At 43.2% G+C, this 14,658-nt stretch overlaps 1 protein-coding gene across 6 annotated transcripts in view; it reads right to left on the bottom strand.

Moving 5' to 3' along the window:
- nrxn2b (neurexin 2b) overlaps nt 1-14,658 on the bottom strand; it is a gene marked incomplete at both ends in the record, with an annotated part of 555,176 nt that overhangs the window by 97,155 nt on the left and 443,363 nt on the right. For all 6 annotated transcript variants that reach the window (XM_079216104.1, XM_079216103.1, XM_079216106.1 and 3 more), the window contains one exon: nt 7,741-7,922. In XM_079216104.1, the coding sequence (XP_079072230.1) occupies nt 7,741-7,922 (182 nt within the window). The remainder of the gene's footprint in view (nt 1-7,740; nt 7,923-14,658) is intronic.

Here is a 14,658-nt window from a genome sequence, read left to right as displayed (position 1 = left end):
GAGCGGAGGGAAGGAGTCGGCAGGTGATGATGAGGAGGAATAGGAGCAGGGTAGTCCAGGTGATCGTTAAAGCCGGCACTGAAACCATACAGACAGGCCTGCGCTCCTGGACCCTAATGGCTTATTGATCCAGAAAGCCCATACACCACTGCGCTCTCACAGGATACATAGACAATGGGAGCTTCCAGTACAGTGACCAAGAGGGAGTAAAGTGGTCCCTTTTTTAACAAAATGATTAGGTTTTCTATTGACTTATCCACAGTTTTTTTTGCTCTACATTTAGTGCATCTTCCTCAAGAGTAAATCAACACCGTTATAAATAGCCTTGTAATGATACACAATGGATTGTGCGTTAGAGCCGCACAAACATAACAAAAAGAAAGGCAAAAGGGATTTCGATTTGACAAATTAACAAAGCCACACCGGGAAGTGAAGCTGTGCAATAGTGAGCTACTTCTCGGACTCAAGAAGTGTCTCATAAGGCCACCTATCTGCACGAAGGAGGCGGGATTTATAGGCAGGTCTAGGTCCTGATCCCCCTGCCCATCCAAAGCTAGCCACCCATGATGAAACCTCCACCCGCTGGGACAATTAATTAGCGATGCAAAGGGGAAGGATTAATCGATATGCTGTCAGGCTCCCGCCTGCCAAACCCACCAGGACCCGATCTCATTACCGACGGCGGCCCACACTCCCCTTTGCGAGGCAGCTGCATTCATCAACGCCATGCCTCGCTTTCTCCCTCAATTGTTCGCCACGCTCCGTCCCTATGTCCCTCCCTGCATGTTTGGCTTCTTCCCCTGTGACAAGATGAAGGAGAGTAGGCGGGAGAAGTGACACCCATTTAAGAAAGGAAGTGTGTGTGTGTGTGTGTGTGTGTGTGTGTGTCTGTGTGTGTGTGTGTGGGTGGGGGGGGGGGGAGTTATAAATAAGGAAATAGCACAATCTAAATGAATGTGTAGGGCTGCCCTTGTAAATTGTCTGCATGCATTAAAGTGAACTCGGGGTAATCATACATGTCTTGGAAGTGAATGTGAAGGTGTCCTTGCAAATGTGTCTGTGTGCAACTCTGGCAGCTAGCTGGAACCTGAGAGCAGCGCATGACTGTGTGCAACTGACAGCTAGTTAGGAGTAAAGGCGTACTGTGTGTGTGTGTGTGTGTGTGTGTGTGTGTGTGTGTGTGTGTGTGTGTGTTTTACCGGGGGCAGGGTGTAGAGGATAAAAGCCTCTGCCTCTCCCTGACAGTTTTATCCGCATCACCATCTGCCTTTATCTGACGCCAGCATCTCTCGCTTCCCAACTGCACTCTCGCAAAACTTTCCATCCGCCCCGCTCTCCTCGCCGCTCATCTTCTGCGGCTGCCGTTGCACGTCAGATCGTATTTTTCAACCCATAATTAAATAAGTTCGCTGGCTCGAACCCCTTTTGACAGATAACCTGTGGCCGTCAGGAAATGGGGAAAAAATGAAGGAAAAAAAGCGTGGTGGTAACGGAAAAAAAAAAGGAAAAAAGGGAAAAAAAGAGGATCCTCTCATTAGGCGGCGCTGAGAGGAAAATAAATCCTGGTGAGGATAATGAAGTCAGATGCTGCGCTTCACATCTCGACTGCGGGGAGGCTGACCGCAAAACGTGCAGGAAACGTCTCGCTCTCGATTCCGCTCACAATCAGCGTGTCACATGCAGGGAGAAAGGTTAAGGGTGGGGTTCAAAAGGAGAAAATGTAGTCATGTCCCTTTTGTTAACCCGCCACTCCCCCCCCCTCTCTCTCTGCCCTGCTCAAACTAGACAGCTGTGGTGAGGGATGGCTCTAGCAGGTAATCAGAGGCGGCCCTTATTTAATGCTATGAGCCGGGACCGGACAGCCAGTGATGGAGGTGCTCAGCTGCACCGGCACCTAACTGCAGATGAGACGCTTCCCACAGAGCAGTTAGTGCGACAACTTGCCAGCTGTAAATGTAATGACTGTCAAACGTGAGCAGTGCTGTAAGAACCGCAATAAATACAAACAGACACCTGGAAAGAAATGCACTCAAAAAAAGAAAAGAAAAAGGCAGTGCGAGTCCTAGTCTGAAAGGCTAAGCTGCTACGACTTTATTCAGCCATCTGCCGGGCCATTTAGAAAGTTTATGAGTAGCTCGTGAAGGGAATGGCTCTGGTATTTGCTCCTTTCTTCATTAACGACTCATCTCTCTGTGCATAACTAACAACCCCAATTTGCTGCTCTGCTTCGTGCCTTTATTGCTACATATCTGCATACTCACGTACATTTGAACAGCGAGGAATCACTCAGAATTTAAGAACCTGAATGCTAATTTCTCTTAATACCTGATGAGTCGTAAAGCTGAAGATTAGTTGAGAGGTTTTGTAAAGGGCCCTCTAGACAATCCATTTCCTCCATATTGTCGTCAACAAACACTTTTGGACAAGGGAAGCTAAATCCTAGATGATCTACCAAGGTTAAATTTACCTCAGTGCATTTGTTTATCACAGTGTGTTTTAGTGTAGCAAGTGATTTAAACTGGGCTGACCTAAAAAAAACAGCACTTCCTGGAGAATATCAGTGCATATGTCGTGCATAAAGTGAGCGAACGCATCATTCGAAATCATCATTTGATATTTTTTTATAATCATAGTAGTTTGGTGATGTGTCAGAAAAGAAAGAAAAATAATGCTTTGGGCTTTTTTATATACATTATAGCCTGCTTATTTTGGCCTCCAAGGTCTTGCAAGGACATCGGCTTTTTCCAGCAGCCACAGATGGGAGATTTAGCTATCAGCCCACTTCCATATCTGTCTGTACTCTTCATTCCCAGAGTCTCACACCCCAGGCCCTATTGTGGAAATGTCATCAAGATTGGGAAAAATTATGTCCTGCCCTCCCAAATGGCCATTTTGTTTTACTTCTGTTGATCTGACATCCTGTCAAAGGCATTGCAGAGATTCTGGGACATTCTGGGAAAAAAGGAAATTCTCACTGTAATAATAAAAGGTGTGATATGTTCCTATGTAATTCATGTTGTGAGTGGTGAAACCAAATGTGTATCTTCAATGTCCTCGAGAATAAATATCCTAACTACTTCCCAGAACCTTCAAAAAGGTCCTGCGGCCTTCTTTGGTGTCATCGCTTTACCAAAGTACATTGGACTTTGCCATGGTGTTTACAGCCTAAAACCGGTTTAAGTTGTTCTCCTTCACTTAGGTACTAATACCTAAGAAAAGTAATACACTGTGATTTGTACATAACATACGTAATCGTGAGCCAGATAATGTATAGATGACTAAATCTACATAGGGAGGAGGTCAGGATGGATGGGTCGATCAAATACAGGACTTTAATGCTAGAAAGCTTAAATCCACGTTGACTTATTTTACCTTACTTTTGTTACGTAAATTAAGTCCTTAACTAAGGCCACACACACAAGTTATCTCACTAAATTACACCTAATTTAACCAAAGCACAATCCTTTTGCTAATCTAACCACAGAGTTTTATTTGCCTTAACAGGTTCTGCACTGATGGGGCTTTGGGCAGACGCACTGATCTCTCATGTTGCTGTACATTTGTAGTGGAAGACATGAAGAATGAATACCTTTAGTAAGATATCATACGAACTGTTGTATGAGGATACTTTGACCGGTTACAGCATCGAATGATAAGAAGTTAAGTCTCGGACAAAGGGTACGTGGTAAAGAAAGATCAAGAAGACCATCCTTGGGGTTACGATCTTTGCAACTTCCTTTACCAAGGTTATGTACTCTGTTGATGACACCTGCACCAGTTCCATTTGCTGAAGAAGGTCTAGGTATGGTTAAAAGACCTGGCAATTGCTAAATAAGAGGACTTGACCTTTGCCATTCTAAACAGCAGCATCAACATCACTCTGTTAGGAATGAAACGACGAGGTTGAATTAACAGCAATAGCTCATGACAACCGGACTGTCTAGTAGCAGTTTGAGGGAAAAAGAACACAGCCGTGACGTGACTGCCAGTTGCAAATTCAAACCCCAAAGTAATTGTAAACCCCACTGTATGCATTCAATTTAGGGTTTAGGGGTTACAACTTGAGCTGCCATCTGTGCAGAATGGAAAAGGCGACTGGACTTTGTTGAGTATTCTTGAAATGCTTCAGCATTCATCCAAGAGACTTAAATAGCTCTACCGACTCTTGGGGAGTTCCGAGGTATTTAACTTCTCTGGGTGATTAAATACAGAGGGACTCCCTACCAGTCAGTAGAACTGATGAAGTCTGCTGCATAACAGCAAAAGTTCTCCATGACCAGGTAGCAAACCCAGCAGTTTTTTTGGTGAACTACTGCTTTAAGTGCCCTGACGTGGATGACAGGGAATCTTTACAGACATATGGGCAATACTGCCCTGCAACAGCAAAATGTGCAGTCATGTTTGGTCTGCTTGCCAATGACTCATTCCCATGGCATTTTCCAGATAATTAATCACAAAGCTTTTTCATCTACAACTCTCAAAATGTCAACGAGAAAGTTTGTAGCACTTTCAGACACACCCACAGTAAATAATTAGGGAAGTTAAATAAACAAGGCCTTGTGAGAATACGCTATGTCCTTATTAAAGCAGCCACAGTCAGCACACTTGGTATTAGGCATCCCATGACATCAACTTTACATCTCCCGCCCCGGGCCTGATGACAGCATGTCAAGAAGAGGTAGTGAGTGATCTCTGTCAGGTAAATAGACAGTAATAGGGGGGGACACGAAAGAGGTGGAGGGCATGTAAGGGTAGAAGGGTGTATAAAGAGACGGGTGGTTCGTGAGAGATAAGGAATCATGCTCCATCACATCCTGGTGGCGTTTTATTATCAGCCGTGCCCACCAGTGCCAGTATTTCTAGTTAGACAGACAGAGACGGCATCCATCATGCTGTGTTATATCCTGTCATGACAGTAAATGCTGGTGATCAGTCTTTGGGCCACCGACTTGGCTAAGAAAGGCCATTAACTTTAACATTAACACTAATCAACTGCGTCATTGGTGGTCTGTTCTCAAAATGCAGAGGGCCAGGAAATTGAAATAAAACATGGAGCAACACAGGATGAAGAGTGAATTGCTATTTTTTGAAGCACCGGCCAAAGCTAATGAATAAGGCCCCAGTTATTGGACCTAAGGGCCACCATCACCGCTTAAACGCAGAGCTATTTTGTACTTTGATTGGGTCTGTGAGGGCCCACATCAGCTGGGATGACACAGGGCCATGGCTCCTGGGTTCTCAGGTCTAATTTGCCTGTACTTCTCCCTTCAAAGAGAGACGGGCATAATTAACGGGACCCAAACACCCACCACGGGCTGAACAGAGTCATTTCGGGGAGCGACTCGAGAGCAGCGGCAGCAAATGAAATGTAATTGCAATGGGAGCAGAGGAGCAGGGCAGGTGTGTCAGAGGCACTGATGTGTGTGCGAGCGTGAGAGAAAGAGAATGAGCGAGCCAGACGTGGGGGAATGAGAGAGCAAATGAAAGACACAGAAGTCAGAAGGAGAATATGCAGTCGAGAGAAGAGCAGGCAAAAATAATGACTGTTGAGTGATGGTGAGCGACGGCCAGAGATAAACAGCCAGGAGCCACTCATTCAGGTTAGAATAAAGAACTAATGCACCAACTCATCTCAAACTCAGATAAAACAAGTTGAATCTAAGTTAAAGATTCAGTTCACCCAAATAGCATAAAAGCCATGTGAATAGTTTCGGTTTTACTTCCCTAATTTTTTAAATATTTGCCCCCCCACCCAATACAATGGAGGCCAATTAAATTTAGTTGTGGCGCTCGCAAAGCATTGAAATGACATTTAAAATCCAACAGACCTAATCACAGAAACAGCTTCTCTTTATTTAGGATAATCCAGAGAACACACTGTCAACAGTTTTAACGGGGACTATTTATTTCGGGTGAAAGTAGATCCAGTCACAGTGAGGCCTGTGGATTATGTTCTGTAATTAGGACAGAGTTTCTGGGAAGTTGGAAGTACCGCAATTAAACTCCCATCCACTTCTATTGTATTTGGATGACTGCTGAAAACCTGGACAAACTGCATGGAGACATACAAACTAGAGGTGAAGGATGCCACATTTTGGCTTTCGTTATTCTATCATATACTATTTATATTTGTATGACTGTTGGTTGAGTCATATGTGACTCTCTCCAAACGACCCAATATTAAAAACCAACAAAAATAGTGCTAGAAAATGACCCATTGCATTGACCCTTTAAAGTTGCTCCGGTTGAACTTTGCTCCATCATCACTTCAACCCCAAGCATCATTTGTTGTGTCCACTGCATTAACAACAGTAATCTTTAATCCATCCCGTTATTATCATTATTTATCATCTCTGATGTTAAGAGCATTCAAATTGGCCTTGACCTAACCTGATCTATCCCCTCCACCCCTCTCGGTTCCTCTCAGCGTACTGATTACTGAATGAGAAGTGACCCAGGGTCAACAATGTTCCTGTTGCTCCCAGGCATGGGTGGCCCAAACAAATTGGGGTCACCGCAATGTTAGTGGTGTGAAAACACAGACACACACACACACACACACACACGCACACACGCACACACAGATACTGTAAGTGTGGATAACGCTGATCGTTTCCTTTCACCGTGTTCTTTAAGAGAGTGTAAAGGGACTGCAGGACATTGCAACATACTCATATAATGTTTAACTGTGTGATGCGCACAACAGGATGAGTGGATCAGAGTCACCAGGTGTGGACTTGGTTGGTGATTAACTGAGCTTTCAGTGTATTACTGGGAAGAATAAGCAGGGTCAACGCGACAATTACAGCCGGTGTTAATGCATTTTTAAATGCCTGCTGTCACTTAATTGATATTTAAAGTTATCATTAGAGGGCTTTTTAAATGACCTTTAAGCCTAACACATGAAAGCAATACAAGCAGAGATGATGCCAATAACTGGTCTGACAGGAGATAAAAAGAAGTGATGTGGGTGATTAGTGCTTTTCTGGACTACACACGGATTCTCTCCCAGTGACCCTGTGAAGTAATACACACCAACCAAATAATGCCATTTTTGAGAACGATTAAGATTGAACTACACTCTTTCATGAATCAAGGAGGAGGAGTGAACCCAGTTTGAATGAAACCTGGAATTCTAAGTCATTACAGTTGCATAATTTGAGAGCATATTCATATTTCTCTATACTTTTAAACTATTATCATAGTTTTGAGCATCATTCCCAGCAAGGTGTATTCACTAAGTTCATTCTAGGTTTACATTTATTGGAATTAAGATCAAAACTACTAGAAACCTAAGTTGAAATATTTGTAGTTTTTATATCCAAGTAGAGTGACGTATTGTGAACAAAAAACCAAAGCACTCCTGCACTACTACAAAGTGCTTTTCACTGTACTCATTCTGCACCAATGACCCTCAGTTCCTCTCCTCTTCTTTCTCCTTCTGCCTCCCTCTTACTCTGTCCTGGCCTTTGGTGCAGTCCAATTTTTAACATCCTTACTTTCTGCTTCTCCAAACCTCCATTCATTATTTCACTCATTCTCTTCCTCCTCTCTCTTGTCCTCCAGTGACTTGTCTAAAAGTCCTCTCATAGTCCCTTGGCATCATCCCATGTTCTACACCTCTCCTATCCCATTTTTACTTTCTGGGTTTCCCCAAGAGTTTATCTTAGGGTACTTTCACTTTTCATTTCGCCATCATTTCAACCCCCCCCCTTCGATATCCCCACGGTGGTATCTTACTATGTGCAGCTCCAGGTAATCTCCCAGTCCCTTGGCGCTCTCCACTCTGACCAGAACGGCCTCCTTCAGCTGCGTGCTGAAGCCCACTGCCAGCCGGTCTGCCCGTGTGCTCGGCCGGTCATTGGGTGGCCAGGTGTATGTGATGAGGGCTCCGCCTCTCCCAAAGATGTATGTTGTCCCAGCTGCAAAAAAAAAGCACACAGAGGATGGAGAGAGGGTCTTATCATTGAGTTGCAACAGAAAGATGTGTGGTGTATTCTCAAACGTAAATGAAGAACATGCTCAGAAGAAAGCTGACATTATGACCAACGAAAGGTGTCCGATGTCATATAAATATATGTATTATAACACTGGACGTCAGTCGTCTGGATGAATGCGCGTGCCCGCTCCTCTTCAGAAGGGATAATAATCGAGCACTGACACCACGATGTTCTAACAGTACAATGGCAAATAAACTCAGAGGAACCTCTTTTTATTTTTCTGATGAGAAGCAGGAGATGAACACATATGAGGAAGTAAATACCGTAGTCATTCACAGCAAACGCGTTGCGAATATTCCAACGTTTTTGCAACATTGTTGCCGTGAACGCAACTTTAACATCGCCCCCGCTGCGAGACATAAGCGTCGCAAATATATCAGACAAGTTAAATGTGTCAGTGTTGGGAAAATGTATCGGCTAATTTGAAGTGCTTCATCACCCAAATCAATCAGATTATATTTACGAATAAATATATACTTATGAGGATATATGTACTGTATGTGCGTATGTATCATGTACTGTGTATATACATGTATGTGTAGATTACCATATAACTAGGAGTTTGAATATGTGTATGGGCGGATCAGTATATATGTATTATTCATAATCAGAAATTCAATCAATTGAAGCAGTGAAAATAAATCGTGTGTGATTCTCCGTATTCTCATCACGATCACCTTAATCATGTTCTACAATAATGATATGTATGGTATACGAATAGCACTGTCATATAATTATGAGTGCTTTCAACACATCCATAAGTTTCTTAAGAGCTAAATAAACTTAAGAACAGCGCGGCATGCAGCGGCTGATAGTCTGTGTCTGAGACGGGCGATCAGCTGCGCCTGTGGTGATCAATGTCCGCGGCTCGAGAAGCTCTCGTAAATAAATTATTTCTTGCCGGCAAAATCTATATCGCCGCGTACAAGAAGTCATGATGAGGTAAAGGATGGATCCTGGCGATCTGGAAGAACTCTCTCCCTCTAAAACTAATATAACTAATATCGCTCCTTCATCAATGAGGAAGGGAGCTGCCTTTTTTGTCCGTGGGAGTGTCCAGTTTATCCAGTGAATTTCAGTAAGCCTGCCCGGGAGCAGGTTTACATTTTTGGATTTTGCTATGGTGATTTATCTAAGCTTGCTTCGAGAAACCGAGAAAGCCTGACCTACGTCATCTTATCCTGACAATTAGCCCGCTAACTCAGTAAGCCAGGTACGAGAAATAGGGCCCAGGCCTGGCTGTCATGCCCCTCTGCCTCTTCGCTCAACCTCAGTTGCGTTGCATTCAAACTAGGGCAAACTGACACACTTTGTGTTGGCTATGCTGTCAGTATAACCAGCAGCCCTCCACATCAACAAAGGAAATTCCTCAGATCTGCCTGTCAAAGTAACTTTGCCTCAACAGTATTTATGAGTTCCAGCCTAAAAGATCCACCCGCCTCGTGCGCCGAGTGACTTTGTGTTTCAAACACAGGAGTTAGGATTTTGGCCCGGCTCCACTAAGTCCGGTAGTGATGGGCGTCGGCACCCATTAGCATAGCGTAATGAAGCCACAGTGAACTGCTCTCAATTCTGTGGGCTGTCAAGTCTTCCCTAGGGCCTAAATGCATGTAAACACAGACTGTATGAGTCGATACCAATGCATGTGTTTGTTTGTAGCTATATGAAGAGACAGGATGCTGTCACACCTGAACTGTTTGGCATGGTTAGTTTGGGCTGGTTTGAAAGCTGCTTATCAAACTCTGGTGCAGACCAAACAACCGAACTCTGGGAAAGGGGCTCGGATTCTAGTTCGTTTGTGTGAACGCAAAGGAACCGGCCACAGGATTTTAAGAAAGCAGAAATTTGATTTGAGTAGGATTTCAGAAGTTAAACTACCAAAAAAATCCATCTGCCTATTGTGAAATCTGTTCAGGAAGCGATCTTATAATTAATCAACACAAAGGCTATGCCAGTCATCACAGGAATTCCCGGGATTAACTGGTCAAAAGCTGTTAAATTTGCTTCATTTACTTCTGTCAGTTTCACAATTTGGTTTCCCCACGTGGGTCCTAAAGATGCAGGATGACAATTGCCCAACGTGTCAGTCTGTGTAACGTCAGGTTTACTCCTCTTGTTTTGTTTATAAGAAGTCAATGTGAAATGGACCAGAACTAAAATGCAACATTGTGTCCAAAAGACCCCAATTACATCACGCTCTTGACTGATGTGTTTGCTTCGCTGTACATGCCATTTTGCTTTCTGAGTGATCTTGCCAGCCTCACTTTTGATTGCCTTGTCATCATTCAAGCATTTGTTTCATTTTTTCCAGATGAACAAGATTCCTTCAAGCTTAGTTTTACTCCACATTTTGAGGCCTGCTCAAGTGCCCTCCCTGGTTAGAGACCAATGTGACATCTTCGAGTTGCATATTGACCGTTTCCAGCAAACAAAACAACAATTTTCCATTTACAATAACATGACACAAAGAAGAGTTGATCCTAACTTTTGTGAGGCTACAACAGGCAACTTTCTCTCGCTAAATTTAAAGTTATTAGATAAAAATGCCCAGTTGATTGGCTGCAGAATCACATATGTACACATGCCATAATCCAGGGGTATTCAATTACAATTCAACAAGGTCCAGTTCGAGAGAATTTCCTTATACAAAGGTCTGAAACATCAAAATAATGTTGAAGTTGTAGTTTAATTTTGTGCCATACATATTGAAGTAGCTTAGCAGTTTCATCAACATCTGTATGTAGGAAACATATTACGAATAAAGAATGTTCAATTGAATAATATCTCAACAATATGTAACTGTCAGTTTTCAAATCGAACTGGATGAATTATAAATAATACATGTACACTACCGTTCAAAAGTTTGGGGTCACCCAGACACATTTTCAGTTTCTTTGCAATTTCTCGCATGGAATAGCCTTCATTTCTAAGAACAAGAATAGACTGGTGAGTTTCACATGAAAGTTCTCTTTTTCTGGCCATTTTGAGAGTATAATCGAACCCACAAAGGTGATGCTCCAGATACTCAACTTGCTCAAAGGAAGGCCAGTTGTATAGCTTCTCTCACCAGCATAACTGTTTTCAGCTCTGCTAACATAATTGCACAAGGGTTTTCTAATCATCCATTAATTTAAGGCGATGAACAAACACAATGTACCATTAGAACACTGGAGTGATAGTTTCTGGAAATGGGCCTCTATTCACCTATGTAGATATTTCATTAAAAACCAGACGTTTCCACCTAGAATAGTAATTTACCACATTAACAATGTATAGTGTATTTCTGATTAATTTAATGTTATCTTCATTGAAAAAAGTGTATATAATATATACTCTAATAATACACATTCTTCTCTCATTTCATGTAATATAAGGGATGCATTTAAGAATAAATAATAATAATTAGGCTACATAACAAAGTACTAACTGAATTGCACATGCCCTGCCACTTTTATTTCAGTTGATTCAGAAAAAAGTTGTCACCAGAAAAAAGCCACAATATAATATTCTTGTCATCTTCTAATGAGAGAAACTTGTGTGCAAGGAAGTCATCTGAGGTTATTAAAACCACTCATTTCAGCCTCCTTCCCCTTTCTGTAACAGCATTGTTGGGCAGTGGATTAATGTGATTAGATTGTTTATCTTTCTGTGCCTTCCTTTCGGATCTGAGTGGGTACATTGACTCAATAGAGTTGTGCTTTTTGTCTTGTAGTGGCGCCTCACATTGCCACTTGTAATAATCGGCACGGTCTCTGAACATATGAGGACATACTGGCTCAGAACCGTCCACGGGAACAAATGGACATAAAAGGCATAAGGCTCTGGTTTCGCTGTCCACGTTTCTTTTTTTGGACCACAACCTGTGAAATAACTTCTCTGACTCAAGTATTGCTCCGACTGTCCTGCCCCTCCGTGTGTGTGTGTGTGTGTGTGTGTGAGATTCACTGCTACTCAATCTCAATCGAGTAGCAATGCACATTTGTGTTTGGATGAGTAGCATCATGTGAGGTGATTTTCAACGGGTGCAATTGGTCGGTGTGTTTCCTGGACTGCTGAATGAGCTGCGCCGGTTAAAATATAGGTGATCCGTTCAAGTTAAATCATTCCCAATTTTCTATCGATTGCAGGTCCAGGGTCCGGATACAACAGCGTCTGGGTCCGGACCGCGGCCTGCCTATTAGTGACCCCTGCCATAGTCCTTCATACTGTACGGCATGCACACAAATCCTTGTTTTATTTATTTTGTGTGCGCTACAAATCGCTAACTAGGTGTGCTTGGTCAGACTGACTGCAGGGCCAAAAGGTCTCTGGATAACATGCATGGCAACGGGCCTCACACAGTCTTAGTCACACACAGGGAAAAGGCTGGCTGATAAAGAATGGACACATGCCATCTCATTGCGCTCACACACACACACTCACTCAGCTACCCGACACTTTCATTATCTAACAATCCGCTGGTAGCCATTTGAAATCGGCTGACACACACAACTCTCCTCCCTCTCCCTGGTTTCCCCTCTCTCTCCTCATACCCTCCCAGCGGAGCTAAGCCCTCGTGTTGTTTTCTTGAGGCTGTATTATTTTAGCACTGACTAATTATCACAGCACGGCAAGGAGGTTGTGTGACAGAGGAGGGAGGGATAAATAGAGAGGATGAAGAAAGACAGCAGGGTATGGAAACAGGGAGTGGAGAGGATGGGAGAGTGCGAATTGAGAGAAGAAGAAAGTTGGCATTTTCCTTTCTTTCTTTTTTTTCTCTCCCTGTGTTTATTATTAACAGTGCAGCACTGCTTCGCAGAAGCTGGGCAGGAGACAGCTGAGAGGAAGAAGAGGAAGGATTTCTAAAATGGCTGACAAACAGGGAGGGAGGTGAGCCATTGTTGTGATAGATGAGAGGAGTCGTGTTGGGGGGGAGAGATAGCTGATGGAAGATTGAGCCGAGCGCATTTTAAGGAATGTGATTACACTTAAAAGAGAGAGAAAGCAGTCCGACTGACCAAGTCCCGACTGAGCACTGGACTACTCGACTAAAACTATATCGACATCGCAGCATCAACTGCATTCATTTTGGTCATTCTTTCTTGCATTTGTCTCTTGGAACTTTGGTCAAATGCTAGTGTGCCTTGATACAGTAATTAAAAGGGAATACATGATTTTCTTAACTTCTCCTTTCTCTAATAAATGTGCAATATATTGGGGAAAAGCTAACACACAGTCAAGGGAAGATTAAAGCTTAAATTAGTCTAAATCTACACCACCCCATGCTAGGTTAGAGTACTTCCATCACCACCCGGAAAATACATGATTCAGTCATTCCAATAGTTTAATAGCAAGACGACACAACTATATGAGACAATGTCACAAAGCGTGACTCCATCTTTGTTGTAAATTTAACATCATTTCACGTTCCTGTAACGTTAAGGCTTTAATTCTATTCTGGGTGTTGAAGGAGCAGCCAAGAAAGCAGCAGGGGTTTTACCGAGACACAGCGCATCAAATGCCGGAAGGGGATTACTTCAATTTGATATTTAAAAAAATATGATGCAATATGTTTCAGTCACTATGGTCTGTCTCCACCATTCATAGGTCCAACAGGTCCCATTCCAGCCCCTGTACCTAACCTAACTATTATTACATGTGTTGTGTCAAAGAGTAGCAACTTTACTTTTGATTCCAATTAAGCTCCCGAGGGTTCCAGAAATCGGAAACGCTGACATCTCATTTAGAATGTCCCAAGAATTAGACATGCAGCACGTGCATCCTCACTGCGTATCTTGCGTGTGTACTAACTGTGAACTAATTCTCATCAATTAACACCCCTCTCATGCGGAGCATCTACCATATGCTATGCCTCCCCTGGAGACACTTCCTGTACGCCTGATGCCACTGTCACAGTCGTACTTGTCACTGTTTACTCTGTCTTTATCATCAGCACATGTACAGGCGGGAATGTCATTCACAGAAGTGCCAAAGTTGAGGGAAAAAAAGAACATAGTATACTCCTCTCTCATTCCTACATCCATCCTGCTGTTGAGCTGCTGTTGACTTTGCCTGCTTTCATTTGTCCAGCTGATAGTGGCCACCTGCTGCTTTGTACACCTGCATGAGTGTTTGTGTGTGTGCACTCTTCTCTCCTCTAAATGAGGAGACAAAGGAGGTGCAGAGCCTCTAATGAGTAGCTTGACAGGGCGCATCCATGTGTCACCGCTTCTCCCAGCAAACACCTGCTGCTCCCGTTGAGGCAAGTCCACCCAATCCTCATGCAGCACACGTTAATAGGGAGGTGAGACAGAGCGAAAAGATGGAGAAAAGGTGTTTATCGGAGGGCATTCTACTAAAAAGAGAGAACATGTATACGTTTAGAGATGCTATGCGCACAGCCCGTCTTTGAACAGAAAAGTCAAAAGAGCTAGAAACTTCTCGAAAAGGTGACCACATTGCACATTTGGCAAGAGAATAAATATTGTCATATGTTTAAAGCTTAAATTTACCTATGGTGACCTCTTGACATCACGTGAGGGATTACTCTCTCTCAGAGGCAAAGGTTATCGTGCTGAAAACTAAACCTGAAGGGCAATGTTGGGGTTTGCAGAGTTTGACTTTGACACTCGGGCCTTTGCTGTCATATTACTACGTCTCCTACCAACAACTGCCGTTG

This window comes from Taurulus bubalis, assembly GCF_910589615.1.
Source record: "Taurulus bubalis genome assembly, chromosome: 3".
NCBI lineage: Eukaryota > Metazoa > Chordata > Actinopteri > Perciformes > Cottidae > Taurulus > Taurulus bubalis.
This window is presented reverse-complemented; position numbering and strand designations above follow the sequence as displayed.